The sequence below is a fragment of the Coccinella septempunctata genome, chromosome 7 (genome assembly GCF_907165205.1).
Source record: "Coccinella septempunctata chromosome 7, icCocSept1.1, whole genome shotgun sequence".
NCBI lineage: Eukaryota > Metazoa > Arthropoda > Insecta > Coleoptera > Coccinellidae > Coccinella > Coccinella septempunctata.
Genome location: NC_058195.1, coordinates 9,504,625 through 9,519,057, shown reverse-complemented (window position 1 = coordinate 9,519,057; position 14,433 = coordinate 9,504,625). Strand labels below are relative to the sequence as shown.

General features: G+C 37.3%; 3 protein-coding genes and 1 non-coding gene across 4 annotated transcripts; 3 read left to right on the top strand and 1 right to left on the bottom strand.

Annotated features, from left to right (window-relative positions):
• The first annotated feature begins 7 nt into the window (after window positions 1-7).
• LOC123317561 (trehalase-like) lies at window positions 8-1,915 on the top strand. Its single transcript, XM_044904147.1, has one exon. It carries the CDS (start codon window positions 137-139, stop codon window positions 1,811-1,813), a length of 1,677 nt encoding a protein of 558 aa, XP_044760082.1. The 5' UTR covers window positions 8-136; the 3' UTR covers window positions 1,814-1,915.
• A 308-nt stretch (window positions 1,916-2,223) lies between these two features.
• Trnah-gug lies at window positions 2,224-2,295 on the bottom strand. The gene has a single exon. It is a non-coding gene; the product is annotated as a tRNA-His (tRNA).
• A 619-nt stretch (window positions 2,296-2,914) lies between these two features.
• Window positions 2,915-4,769, top strand: LOC123317559 (trehalase-like). The gene has a single exon (XM_044904145.1). The coding sequence runs from the start codon at window positions 2,977-2,979 to the stop codon at window positions 4,738-4,740; it is 1,764 nt and encodes a 587-aa protein (XP_044760080.1). The 5' UTR covers window positions 2,915-2,976; the 3' UTR covers window positions 4,741-4,769.
• A 1,703-nt stretch (window positions 4,770-6,472) lies between these two features.
• LOC123316758 lies at window positions 6,473-14,204 on the top strand. Its single transcript, XM_044902974.1, has 19 exons — window positions 6,473-6,636; window positions 7,423-7,627; window positions 7,683-7,811; window positions 7,865-8,024; window positions 8,083-8,459; window positions 8,529-8,697; window positions 8,779-8,957; window positions 9,203-9,356; window positions 9,409-9,541; window positions 9,600-9,791; window positions 10,935-11,148; window positions 11,585-11,710; window positions 11,769-11,928; window positions 11,982-12,358; window positions 12,623-12,791; window positions 12,846-13,024; window positions 13,079-13,232; window positions 13,283-13,415; window positions 13,925-14,204. Exons 1-19 carry the CDS (start codon window positions 6,488-6,490, stop codon window positions 14,115-14,117), a joined length of 3,552 nt encoding a protein of 1,183 aa, XP_044758909.1. The 5' UTR covers window positions 6,473-6,487; the 3' UTR covers window positions 14,118-14,204.
• Window positions 14,205-14,433: the final 229 nt, after the last annotated feature.

Sequence of the window (14,433 nt, the reverse complement as noted above, 5' to 3'; positions counted from 1 at the left end):
CAAGTTGACACAAAATGTTTATCAAATTGATGGATCATCTCAAAATCGAAATTTCGTGGTGATAAAATCGCATGGATTCAAAAAAAGACTGAACGAGTAATCGAAAACGCTACAAAATTTTTCGTATTCGTCAAGGATGAACATATCGATCCTACTGAAGGCTGTGGCCATCTTGGCTGCTATGCCAAGGGCAGATTGTCTTACTTTAAGATGCAACAACAGCATTTTCTGTACGGGTCCACTTCTCCACCTGATCCAAATGTCGAAAATCTTCGCGGATTCCAAAACTTTCGTCGATATGAAGATGTTGCACTCGCCAGAAGAAGTGTTGGAAAATTGGGACAATTTCATGGAAGAAAACGAACAGAATCCCAGCAAATACAATATCAAGAAGTTCATAACGGAGAATTTCAACGATGGAGACGAGCTTGAAACTTGGATTGGTAATGACTACACTCCAACACCAAGAATTCTGCGTAAAATCGAGGATATGATAGTGAGGAACTTCACGGCCAGTCTGATGACCATCTGGCATAAGTTAGGAAGAAAGGTTAAGCCCGAGGTCTTTCAATATCCCGAAAGGTATTCTTTCGTACCTATCCCAAATGGATTTATCATACCTGGTGGAAGGTTTAAGGAATTATATTATTGGGATTCTTACTGGATTGTGAAGGGTTTGTTGATAAGTGAAATGGTGAATACAGTTAAGGGAATGCTGGAGAATTTCTTGACTATAATTGCCAAATATGGTTTTGTTCCAAACGGATCTAGAATCTATTATTTGAGCAGATCCCAACCACCGGTAACAACGATGATAGCTGGGGAGTATGTGGAAGCTAGTAAAGATATACTGTGGCTGAAGAAAAACATAAAATATCTGGATCTTGAGCTTCGATACTGGATTGATTACAAAACTGTTAAAATAAGGAAAGGGGTCCATGTGTATACATTGGCCAGGTACATATCTGAATGTACGTTACCACGCCCTGAATCATATTTTGAAGACATCGAAAGTTGTGAAATATTCGAGACGCAAAACGAAAGACTGAAATGCTACCAGGATCTCAAATCGGCGGTTGAAACTGGATGGGACTTTTCATCCAGATGGATATTTGACGAACAAGGGGGATGTAACGCTAACGTATCATACTCCGACGCCAAAAGGGTGATACCTGTTGATCTTAACTCGTTCCTTTGCAAGAGCTTCAAGTTGATGAGTAAATTTTACAGCATGTTAAACGACGAAACCAACGCTACATTCTGGAGGAACAAGTTCGACTACTGGAAAAAAGGCATCGATCAGATAATGTACAGCAAGAAAGATGGGGCTTGGTTTGATTACGATTACTTCGAGTCGAAATTCAGAAGGTACTTTTGGCCGAGCAATCTGACACCTCTTTGGGCTGAGATTTATGACCAACCTGAGTACGCCAAACTTGGTCGAGCTGCAGCTTCTTACATCAAACGGCAGGATCTGCTTCAATACAAAGGTGGCATTCCAGCCTCTCTTCTTCTCACCGGTGAACAGTGGGATTTTCCACACGTCTGGGCACCTCTTCAGTCCATAATAATCTTCGGACTTTACAATTCTGGCGATAGTGATGCTATGCAACTGGCCACTACTTTCGGTAAAAGATATGTGGAAGCTTGTATCAAAGGTTTTCTGGTTAGTGGTGATATGTACGAAAAATACGATTGTAAGGAACCTGGAGCTGTGGAGGGAGGAGGAGAATATATAGCTCAAGTGGGCTTTGGTTGGACTAATGGTGTTGCTTTGGAGGTTATCGACACATTTTATAAGAGGAAACATTGAGAAGATCAGTGCTGCATTGCTTTTGTGAAATTTTTGCTCTGAAACATCCAATCAATAAGAAATATTGTCAAAGAACTCTCCTCTCAATGCTAGCTCCTTGAGATCTACTATATTTTATTTAGGGCTGTTTGATTTCCCGATTAAAGGTTGGTTCTTACAGCGTTACTAAGAACTGATAGCCAAAAAAGGAACCAATATAATTGGCCACCGGCCAATTATATGCTCGTTGATAGGTCCCTTTTTTAGGCTTTAGTTCTTAGTAACTCTACATAAACCAACATTTAAATCAGTGGTAAAACCAAAACCGAAAGGATACTTTTCCAACGAAAAAATGAAATGATTCATCATTGGGTTCGGATGATAGCTGAAAAAATCAAAAAATTTGCTTCACCGTGACAATGTTTTCACATTGCCGTGACCAGGATTCGAACCTGGGTTACTACGGCCACAACGTAGGGTCCTAACCACTAGACGATCACGGCTACAGAAGCTGTGGAAAAGTGAGTAAATTTATTCAATGATATAGCCAGCTTGTCAGCTCAGTATTTGCTTTTACAAATACACTGAATGAACATAATTTTTGTTCAAATGATTAAGAATTAAAAGACTGATTTTATTTCAATGGTTTCTAAGAAAAATTCAAATACTCCATTTTTTTTGGAAGACGAAGCTTTTGCAAGAAAAAGTTTATAGCATAGCAGTGGCGCACCCATAATATGATATATTATGGGGGGCACACATATAGGTTCTGTGGAGGGCACACATATATAGGTTCAGTGGAGGGCACACATAGCTCATAGCTGCATGCTTGATGAAAGTATTTCCGCAGGTGTTTTTGAAGGTTTTTATCATGTCAAAATCAGTTGACTTTTCAACGCTTGGGGGGTACGTATCCCAGTTACCCTTCATCCTAGGTGCGCCAATGTAGGAAACTGTCATTATTATTTTTTCATGCATTGCATAATCATCCCCTGAAGCGCTTATCCAACACCCTGTATGTTTTCCACAATTGTAAGGGAAACCTAGATTTACATTTTTTTCTTCTTATTTCCAAAAATATTTTTTCAATCTAAAACCTAGAAAGATCAAAGATATAACTTTTCACTTGGTGACACACGTCAAGATGATGCTCTCAAAAGACTACATTTTGATTTTGATAAGGAATGAAACTAGGAATTACTTCATTATTCCAAGTTTTCATAGTATGCTCCCTTCCCAAACCCACAATTTTCAGCACGCCCTCTTGCTCAAGCCGTATTTATTGCCAAGGAAAACTTTTGCATGTGGTTCAATTACTAAAACCATTCAAGGACTCCAAGCATTTCGTTGACATGATGATGAAACACGACGAAAAAGTAATTCACACGAATTTCAATAATCTTGTCAAGAATACAAAGAATATCACGAAAAATGACGTGAAGGAATTTATCAAAAACAACTTTGTGATGGAAGATGAATTGGAAATATGGCATGAGGACGATTTCAACGAAAATCCGGAAATTCTGGACAGGATAACAGTGCCAAAATATAGGAGATTTGCCAAGGACCTCATGCCAATATGGATTTTTCTTGGGAGAAGGATTAGGAGGCATATATTGCATAAAGAATTCAACTCTAGATACAGTATTATACCTGTGCCATATGGATTTGTTGTCCCTGGTGGAAGATTCAGAGAGTTCTACTACTGGGATTCATACTGGATTGTGGTAGGACTTCTAAACAGTGATATGGTGAGGACAGTAAAGGGTATGTTGGAAAATTTCTTATGGTTGGTGGACAATTATGGTTTTGTCCCGAATGGTGGTAGAATTTACTATTTGAATAGATCTCAACCGCCCCTTCTCCTCATGATGGTAAACGAGTACTTCAAGGTTACCAAAGATACCACTTGGTTGAAGAAAAACCTCCCACTCATGGAGAAAGAGCTGAAATTTTGGCTGGAAAAAAAATCTGTCACCTTCCATGTTAACAATACAAGATACACTCTGGCAAGATACAATGTAGGCAGTTCAACACCAAGACCTGAATCATACAGCGAAGACTACCACACCTGCAGCGGCCTCAAGCAACTCAGTCTCAGAGAAAAATGTTACAGGGAACTGAAATCAGGCGCTGAGAGTGGCTGGGACTTCAGCTCACGTTGGATGACCGGCAGGAGGACTTTGTCGGATATGATGGTCTCTAGCATAATCCCAGTGGATCTCAATGCTTTCTTGGTTGAGTCTTTCCACATAATAAGCGAGTTTTTCGGGATAGTCGGCGATGACAACAAAAAAAAACGATGGGCCAGTGTTCACGAGGCCTGGAGGAAGGACTTGCACCAGCTTTTGTACAATGAGGAGGACGGAATCTGGTACGATTTCAACAAAGCTACCTTGAAACAAAATAAGAACTTCTACCCAAGCAATTTCGCACCATTGTGGGTGAATATGTTTCCAGACAGGAATATTTCTCAACCCCTCGGCAAAAAAGCGATCAAATACCTCATAAAGCACAATGTCTTCATGTACGATGGTGGTATACCGACGTCTTTGTACGAAACAGGGGAGCAATGGGACCTCCCTAATGCCTGGCCCCCCTTGCAGTCTTTGATAATACTTGGACTGCATAGATCTGGAGATGCAACGGCCAAACACTATGCAAGACGGTTGGCCGAACGTTGGATAGATGTTAATCAAGCACTTTTTGATAACTCCATGGTCATGTACGAAAAATATAACTCGGAATTTCCTGGAGAAGCTGGTAGTGGGGGAGAATACGAGGTGCAGAGTGGTTTTGGTTGGACCAATGGCGTTATTCTAGAGTTGATTGGGGAGTTTTTCGTTAGGAAAAAGGGGGAATTGAGGAGCTCATCCAGATGTAATTCAGCTATTCAAGTCAATTCTATAATTTCAATATTAGTTTTCATCTCCAGATATAAGTTGTAAGAAATATGTATCTATAATTTTTCTGAAGAATAATTATATAGCTAAGTTTGAGATATTTTTTATTATTAGCCAGTGGGGCAAAATGAGCTATTTGCAACCTGGAGAAATGATTTCTGCCTTAGCCGACAGATGGTGTATTTCATTAGAGAAACACCTGTTGAAGTTCACAAAACTATCTCTTCTTTCATCAGGTTCAAATTATATGTTACTTCATAAAAAAAAACCTGTGTTCGGAATTAGTAATTTTGATTTACAAAACCTTATAGAAATTATATAATATATTTTAGTTGGGCCACCCTGTATGAATTTGTGAAAAACAAGCAATATAGCTTATTACATGAGTCACTTCCAAAGAGTTGTTGATTCAAAACTGGCTCAGGTCATAAAAATTTTATTGTGATCTGAGGAATACCGGAAAATGCATGAAAAAGTATGAATAAATAATATCAGAGATTATTCAGTGTGAAGTAATGAGTTTTCTTATCTTATTTTCATAATTCACGTTGAAAACAAAATTGAGATATTAAGTATCGCAGTTTCATAATGAAGATAATGCAGATAAATGAATACTATATGAGTACTTTGACAAGAATGAGTGAAATTGTGTGGAATTCAAAAAGAGTTTCATGTTTCATGTTATATAGGCAGTTTCATTTTCTAAGAATTTAAAGTATACTAGGTGTAGCCACTGAAAATGTCTTGTCTTTGATAGAAGAGAATATTGGTGGGCTAGTAGGTACTCAGATACATAATGCAGTTTTCAATTTTTAAATCCATATAATTGAGAAAGTTAAGTAATATCCTATATGTTAACCAAACACCAGATTCACCAAGATTCGGATAGCGCTTCAAACAATTTTCTACGTTGAAACACTGAATTCTTCTGTAATTTTATTCATGACAGGTAGGTATATCACTACTATTTCACCATTATTTGTTCTCTTTGGTTGGAACTATTGGTTCAGGGAATCCCCAAGAATTCATTGGTCAAAATCGAATCTAATAGAAAGCTTATTGTTTAGCACATACCAAACCTTGATATTTGGTATTTTTTACACTTACAATTATTGCATTTTGAAAAATGTTACGTTTTCTAAGAGTTTTCCTAAGTTTTCTTCCTTCTGTTCAGGTTTTTGGTATCTGAGGATCAAAATTCGTGTAACGCATAGCAATGGTCAAAGATACTGAGAACTTTTTTTCTGGGGAACACTTATCGACTTATTTATTAGACAAATATAGTGGATTTTCCCAAGTTCAGTGAAATGATAATGTGGAAATTATTGACCTGATAAAAGCGTAAGTTATTTATGTGTTAGCTCAGTAGCGGAGTCTTCGAATTTTTGCTATTTCACAATAGGAAAAAAAGTTTGAACGAAATACTACTCAATTCAAGAACAAATAATTCTTGCAGTAAAAAGAAATGAATTAACATTGAACCAAGCTTCGTATTCGATGATTTCATCTAAAGAAGAAATGGTGGGAATATGAGAAAGATTTTTTCGAATAAACCCTCTAAATCAAATGAATATCAGTTCTCAAACCCTATTATCGCCCTTGAGCACTTGAATATGTATCCAGATCGGATCAAAAAACTCCAACTCTTGAAACTTCCTATTTTTCCCCGCTTATGAAGTGCGTCTAACCCTGAAAAGGAATTTCTTCAATACCAGACCAGTTTTTTTTAAATGGGTGATCCCTGTGATATATGAGATGGCCTTGACTAGAGTCATCTGAAATTCCAGTTCTTATGCAGAATAACAGCCTTTTACACCTACTATCCACACTGTATAAGAGGCACCTGGTTTTCAAAGAAATTACTGCCACTCATTATTCATATCATGAAGCTGCATATGATCATTTTTATTGTCTGAAGCGTTGCTTGAGATCATGGAAGAGGTGAGTAAACAAATAGACCAAACCAAAAATACGATTTGCATAAAAAAAAGTTTCATGCAAGTTATCGCCGAGAATTCCCGTGGATTATTCCCAGAAAAGCAATAATTTATTGTTAGCCGATTGGTTATTCAAAACATCGCACTTTTGTCCTGTGTTGATAAATAAAGTATTTAAAGGGGATTCAAGATCAAGAACTCGTAGTACCTTCATGGGAGTTGACTGTGTGAGGTGCTTATGTTCCAAGTGAGTACACGATACGAATTTTACAAAATAGTGGACTGTATAGATTTTTTTGAATGCTTTTGATTTTACTTGGGGCTCCCTATACGAACTTCATTGATTCATCTTCAGATGGACTTCTTCGTTCGTTCCAAATACAAGACCAGATTATTTGATCTGTGATTTTTTGGTTTTATAGCCCTTCAATTTGTTTTTGGAGTAGCAGTGCCTCTTTTGTTCTCTAAAAAGTTTTGAAAAAATAATGAACTATCGAAGAATAAGTTGAGTTGAGGGAATACTATCTATCAATAGTACTTAACTGAAATTGAGGTAGATTTATCTCAAGCAGGTATATAATTTTTAATCATAAGTATAGAAGTTTTTTCCATGACAAATTCGTTAGCAGTGAGAAGCTTTAAAAATATCATTTAGTGAATGAAAATAGTTTTCTATTGAAGCAGGATCTTACCCCTCTTCCTACTGACTTTCGAGAGTTATTAACAGGAGGAAGGACTCAACGATCCTTGTAAATTTGACAGAATTTTCACTATTATTCTTTATTTTCAGGATGTTTTTCCCGATATTATTACTCACATTCTTTGCCAGTGGGCACTCTGTACCTTCCCAAGATACTAAACAATCCTCCCCAACAGTCGCTGCTCCCTTTGGCAAATTTCAAGGGGCCCTCTTAGAAAACTCATTTGGAAAACCGATTTTTTCGTTTAGAGGTATAAGATATGCTGAACCTCCAGTGAAGAATTTACGATTCCAGGTAAAGCATCCATAATAAAAATTGTACCCCCAATTATCATTCTAATGTCTTGTAGCCCCCTGTTCCTATCAAAAAATACGAAGGCTTATACGACGCTACAAAGGATGGACCTGCTTGTCCCCAACCGAACCTAGAAGACCCAATATCTGAAGATTGCCTCTTCCTAAATGTTTACACAACTAAGGTAAAATAAATTTACGAAACCCATCTCATTAACTGAAAAACAAATCATTTTAGTTACCTGATGGGAAAGAGAATCCAAAGAGACCTGTAATAATTCATTTCCATGCTGGTGGTTTCTACGGTGTCAGTAGTAGAAGCAACTGGGGTGGGCCTCAATATTTCATGAACCAAGAGATCGTTTTGGTCACTCTGAATTATAGGCTAGGAGCTCTTGGTAGGTCTTGTTGTTGGTAAATATCTATCAGAATACTTCACAGTGTCCGACTTCACAGGTTTCTTGAGTACCGGCGACAAGGAAGCCATTGGAAACAATGGTTTGAAGGACCAAGTCGTGGCAATGAAATGGGTGAAGGAAAATATAGAAGCCTTTGGTGGTGATCCCAATTCTGTCACTATCTTCGGTTATAGTGCCGGTGCTATGAGCGTCAGTCTCCATTTGGTGTCTCCAATGTCCAAGGGACTCTTCCATAAAGCCGTCATAAGCAGTTCCTCCAGCCTGGGAAATTTCGCATTAGGATACAACCAATTGGATGTTGCCAAGAGGTTAGCCAAGATTTTAAAATGTCCAGATGATACAACGGCCAATATAGTGAAATGCCTCAAGGAAAAATCTGCTAAGGAATTGGGAGATTCCCTGTTGCCCCTATTTGTGAGTGTTGAACTTCATGAAAAATTATTTCTATAGGATTCTTTGTTTACGATGTGTTGTGTTCTTCAGGAGGTCGGTTATGAACCTGTACTACTTTATAAGCCAGTGATCGAAAAGGACTTTGGCCAGGAAAGATTCTTAACAGACCACCCTATCAAACTCGTCCAAGAAGGCAAATTCCAGAATGTTCCAGTGATGGCGGGTATAACTGCTGAGGAGTTTGGCCACAAATCCATTGGTAATACGATTTCAAAGTTGAATATTCCACAAATTTCCTTTCTTATGAAATATCAGCAATGAAACGATAAATATTTTCTAGATACGCTCCAGAATCCTGATACTTTGAAGAAATTGAACGATGAGTGGGAAAAATATGCCCCAGTATTTTTCTTGTACGAAAGATATACAGATCGCTCGAAAACTATCAGTAAAGGTCTAAGGTCATTCTATTTCGCTGACAAGAAAATTGACAATTCTACCCAAGTGCAGTTATCTGAGGTGAGATTATTGAAAAAATAAAGTAATGAAAATGATTGTCCTCGTGGACCTATTCTTGATGAAATCCAGTACACATCAGAATGCTGCACCGATGATAAGACAATAAGTCAGAAACTTGTATGCGCTTTAAATCAATAATTCCGATAGATCTGGAATTGGTTCCCTAGAGAAGTTTGTTTGAATCCTGACTAGTTCATTGTAGAACGCGTGTTTTTCTTGGTGTGTATTATAAAATTAATTTTCAGTTATACAATGAAGCCCAGAGTGGATTCGCAGTTAATAGAGCCGTTAAACTACTGGCAGAGAAAAACACACAACCCGTCTACTACTACAGATTCAGTTACAAAGGAAGATACAGTCACTATTACTTACCAGGAACCAACAACACAGTTACTTATGGTAAGTGAAGAAAAGAACCAACGAATTCGATGATTGATGTTGAAATTTTCAGGAGCCGTTCACCACGACGACCTGATTTATCTCTTCTACATTTCTGCCTTGTTCCCGAAATTCGAGAAAACTGATAAAGACTTCCAGACTGTCATGAAAATGACCACATTGTGGAGTAACTTTGCGAGAACAGGGTTAGAGAATTTGATTTCAATAAGGTGCATTTTAACTCTCTTTAATTCCTGATTTCAGAAAACCAATCCCTGAGACTTGCGGAAGGGTGGATTTTGCTGAATGGGAACCTTACAATTCCAAGACTCAGAAGTATTTGGATATAGGGGAAACACTGAAGCCGAAAGAGAAACTCTATGAAAATCGTTACGCTGAATGGGAAAAACTATTTCCACTTTCTCAGTATGACAAAGTGGAGAACATAGCATATTGATGAATTTTCTGTATTAGAAAAATGTTATTAAATTTTTAAGAGCAACGTTTTTTTTTATTGAGTGGTAAATCAGATGATAGGTCATTTTAATGAGAGGTTATTCCTATTGTGATCAAAAATTGAATACCTACGATGATTGAGAGTTTTCTGGAAAAATTCAGAGCTCCAGTTGACTAAAGCAAAGAAATTATATGCTGTATTTTTGTGATGATATCAAGAAGAACTGATGATTTCGTTTTTTATAACTTTGTGTTTTTGGGAATATTGCGAATCTTTACAACATCATGATCTGAATGAGTCGGATAATGCTGAGGAATGTGGTCATATTCTTTCGGAGAATATTCATTCAACTCACTGAGAACTTTTCCTAGCCACTTTTGAAGGAGAATGATCTCCAGAAAATACAATAATTCTACCTTAGAAAAATATAATTTATCTATTTTATTCCATTCATAATGTCCATTCAACGAATGGAAAAGTCCAGACACCACACTCACTCCAATTCCAAGCGCAACATTAATAATGACCTTAGGTAATTTTTCAATTTAAAACATTTGATTGAATTAAAATACCAAACTTTCCATTCCAGAATTATCCGATTTCAAGACTAAAGAAACTCGAGAAATTCTAGATTAGTCCAAGGCTATTAAATATTTCTTTGGATGAATTTGCCGCTCTTTTTGCGGCCAATAATGCTAGTCTTCCGTCCTGTTTTTGAGTGCTGTTTCGGTATTGTTTATTTAGATTATGCAAATTGTTAATCACATGGTTCCTAAGCCACTTGAGTCGATTGTGACTTACCTTATATAAAGGGCATGATAATTTATTACTTTAGTAGTTAGGAAGACTCGGCTTTGATATGTGAACTGCAATTTTACAAGTGAGTACTAATTTTTAAAGTTGAAGTAAAATACTATTGCACTTGTTTTTAGTATTTTACTGAAAGGACCAGTTTCTGAGTGATTCTTGAAAATTATGTTAATTTTTTGTTGTGTTTCTTTGAATTTTTAATCAATTTCTAGCTTCTATATCTCATGCCTGAGCTCTTCTGGGTGTTTCTATTTTAAACTTTTTAATTATTTTTTCTTTTTTATATCCTTTTTCTGCCTAGTTGTTCTAATGCATATTATATTTATTTTCAGCATGATACGACAAGTTTTCTTACTTGTTTGCATCGGGCTGGCCCTTGCCAGGCCAGATGTTAAGACGGTCATAAACAACGGGATGACACCTATTGTGTCATCGCCATTAGGACAATACCAAGGAACACTGATGACTACCAGATTAGGAAAACAAATATTCTCATTTAAGGGTATACCTTACGCTCAACCCCCAATAAATGAGCTACGATTCAAGGTGAGAATAGATCCTCGAGTATTGACTCACAAGAAACCTTTTTTGAATAGCTAAGTACATTTTTCTTTCATTTCTAAACACTTCGGAATTTTTTCGATGAATCTGGTATAGTTGGATATGAAAAAGTTGTTCGAAGGTTCACATGGTAAATAACAATTGTCCCAGTGAAAATTATCACATTTGTTAATTGCATTCTTCCAACTAGTCGATTTAGATAAAATTTTTTCGCTAGGACTTACATTTTGAATGGTATGGTAAAAAATTGAGTAATACTGTTATCTTGACTGAAAACAACATATCTTGAATTTAAAACATGTCATGCTAAATATTTACGTGGGATTCTTTTCGAAAACAAGGTGACGCAAACCGCAAAAAAAATTTCATTCGCGAATTCAAAAATAAATTATTTGTTATTGATTCCTTCATTGATATTCAGCCTGCAGTACCAGTGGCTAAGCACGAGGGAGTGTTCAATGCATCTGAAGATGGAGCAGCGTGTCCTCAAAACACTGTAGATCCAATTTCAGAGAACTGTCTCCTACTTAATATATACACCACTAAAGTAAGTTATGAAAAATTGGATGCCTTCACTCTTACCAAAAACACCATTTTGATTGCAGCTTCCAAAAGGAACAGAACAACCAAAATTACCAGTCATTGTTTACATCCACGCCGGAGAATTCAGCAGTTTGTCCGGCAGGAGTAACAGAGCTGGCCCAGAGTATCTTTTGGACCAAGAAGTGTTGTTGGTTACCTTCAATTATCGTTTGGGAGCACTAGGTATAGGTCTAGATGAAGCGTTTGTTCAATTCCTACATATTTCAACTTTACAGGTTTCTTAAGCACCGGAGATAAAGAAGCCCCAGGTAACAATGGCTTGAAGGACCAAGTTCTTGCTTTGAAATGGCTCAAGGAAAATATTGAAGCTTTCGGGGGAGATTCTAATTCAGTAACATTGTATGGGTACAACGCAGGCGCTATCAGCGCTGCCTTGCACTTGATGTCACCCATGTCCAAAGGACTGTTCCACAAGGTTATCATAAGCAGTGGTTCTCCTTTGGGTCAATGGCCTATCGAACACAACCAAATGAACATGGCGAAGAAACTTGCTAAGGCAGTGGGATGTCCAGATGATAATTCGGCCAATATCATAAAATGTTTGAAGGGAAAGACCGCCAATGAGCTGGGAGATTCACAATCCAAACTGGCTGTGAGTATTTTCATTGTCTGAAGGCACTTGGTTCAATTAGGTACTAGCGATAACTTCATGGTGAAGGATTTTTCTCGATAGAATCTCCACCCAAAAATGGTTGACTTTATAAGTATCGTTCCATCATTGAACCTGGGCTTATTTTCTTCTTCAAATACCATAAAAGATAGTCCAACCAAATCGAAGAGTATCCTTCTATACTCATTACTTCTGGTACTCTATTTAAGCTATTGAGTCGCTCATATAATTGAATCATTCTAACAGGAATTCGGTAACGAACCTTTGCTTACTTGGAAGCCAGTGATTGAAGAAGATTTCGGACAGGAAAGGTTCTTGGTAGAGCATCCAGTGAATATGGTACGAGAAGGCAAGTTTGAGAAAGTCCCAATACTGACAGGATTGACTTCTGATGAGTTTGCAGGGAGAGCAGTAGGTGAGTGAAATCTTTCAGTGATTCAGTTCAGAATATCCTCATAACTCATTTCAGATATCTATAAGAATGCCGACCTGCTAAAGCAACTAGACGAACATTGGGAGAAGAATGCACCAGTAGTATTCATGTACGAAAGAGACACTGATCATTCCAAGACCATAAGCAAAGCTCTCAGGTCATTCTATTTTGGAGACAAGAAATTTGATAATGCTACTTTGTCCCATATGACCCAGGTGAATCTTTAAAATAATTTTAATCTTCCAAACATAACATTTTCTTGATTCCAGCTTTATGCTGATGCATTGTCAGGCTTTGGGGTTAACAGGGGAGTCAAGCTTCTCGCTGAGAAAAACACCCAACCCGTTTACTACTATAAGTTCAACTACAAAGGAAGATACAGTCACTATTACTTACCTGACAGCAATGGAACTGTACCATATGGTAACTACCGATGATTTTAAGTAAATCAGACCATTGACATTTGTTTTCAGGTGTGGTTCATCACGATGATTTAATCTACTTATTTTACGTGTCTGCCAACTTTCCCAAGTTTGGGGAGAGTGACACCGAGACACCGACTGTTGAGAAAATGACCACCATGTGGGCTAATTTTGCAAGAACGGGGTAAGCCTTGACTGAATCAATTGATACACTTATGCAAAACCTAAGAGTTCTTTATGGGCCAAGGACGGAAAACTGTCTATAATATTCGAGTCTGCAAATTGACAGCTGAAGCGTAGGATATCCTTAGCCAGCAGGCCCAACAGGCTCAAAGACTGATAACGCCTTACTCAACGGCAAATGACTTTTATTATCACAGGCTCTTGTTTCATTAAATCGCAAATTCACGAAAATGGCTCAATCGCAGCTATCGTACCGTGCTGTATCCTAGTGACGACAGCGGACGAAAAGTGTCTGCGGACGAAAAATACTTGTCTTTTAAAATTTTGTACTTTTCGTTCGGAAATAAGTAATCAAAGTGTCATTTGTTGACATTTTTGATGAAATTACATAGATTGCTAATCTTTCCTTTTGTCAATACATAAATAGCAACCCCCGAATACTCTGATCTGAATCTGGGGTTGTTTACCTATCATAAACTCACAATTTGATTGATTTTCTGACTTTTCCAGAAAACCGATCCCCGAAACCAACGATAAACTGGACAACGCAAAATGGGAGCCATTCAACATGAAAACCCAGAGATACTTAGAAATTGGGAACAAACTGACGGTAGCGGAAAAACTGTTCGAAAAACGCTACGCAGAGTGGGAGAAACTGTTCCCCTTGACTTCTTACGACAAGTTGAAGAAGAATATGGGTTGATTCAATCACCTCTAACCTGACTTGTTTTGTAAAATATTTTGTTCAGTTTTTACACACAAATAATAAAGTTGAGATGCAATTTGAAAACGGAAGTTTTATTTGAAACTTATACAACATTAAATGAACACACACAACAACAACATGAAAAAGAAACAAAACTAGTGTTATTGAAATGTTTTATGAACTTAAACTACTCTTGGTTTTTCGATCCATCATCGAAGGAGTTCAGGAATTTGGAAATCATGAATGTTTTGTTTTCCCTTTGGCTCGTTTGTTCTTCGTTGTCATTTTTTGGATAATTTTGGTAAGTCATTTC

What these genes read in the sequence shown, in the direction of transcription:
- LOC123317561 (XM_044904147.1), top strand. Translation starts at nt 137, where the DNA reads ATGAACATATCGATCCTACTGAAGGCTGTGGCCATCTTGGCTGCTATG.
- LOC123317559 (XM_044904145.1), top strand. Translation starts at nt 2,977, where the DNA reads ATGAAACTAGGAATTACTTCATTATTCCAAGTTTTCATAGTATGCTCC.
- LOC123316758 (XM_044902974.1), top strand. Translation starts at nt 6,488, where the DNA reads ATGCAGAATAACAGCCTTTTACACCTACTATCCACACTGTATAAGAGG. An exon ending in TAAATGAGCTACGATTCAAG is followed by an intron (nt 11,149 to 11,584) that starts GTGAGAATAGAT and finishes ATTGATATTCAG; the next exon opens with CCTGCAGTACCAGTGGCTAA. An exon ending in GTTTGCAGGGAGAGCAGTAG is followed by an intron (nt 12,792 to 12,845) that starts GTGAGTGAAATC and finishes AACTCATTTCAG; the next exon opens with ATATCTATAAGAATGCCGAC.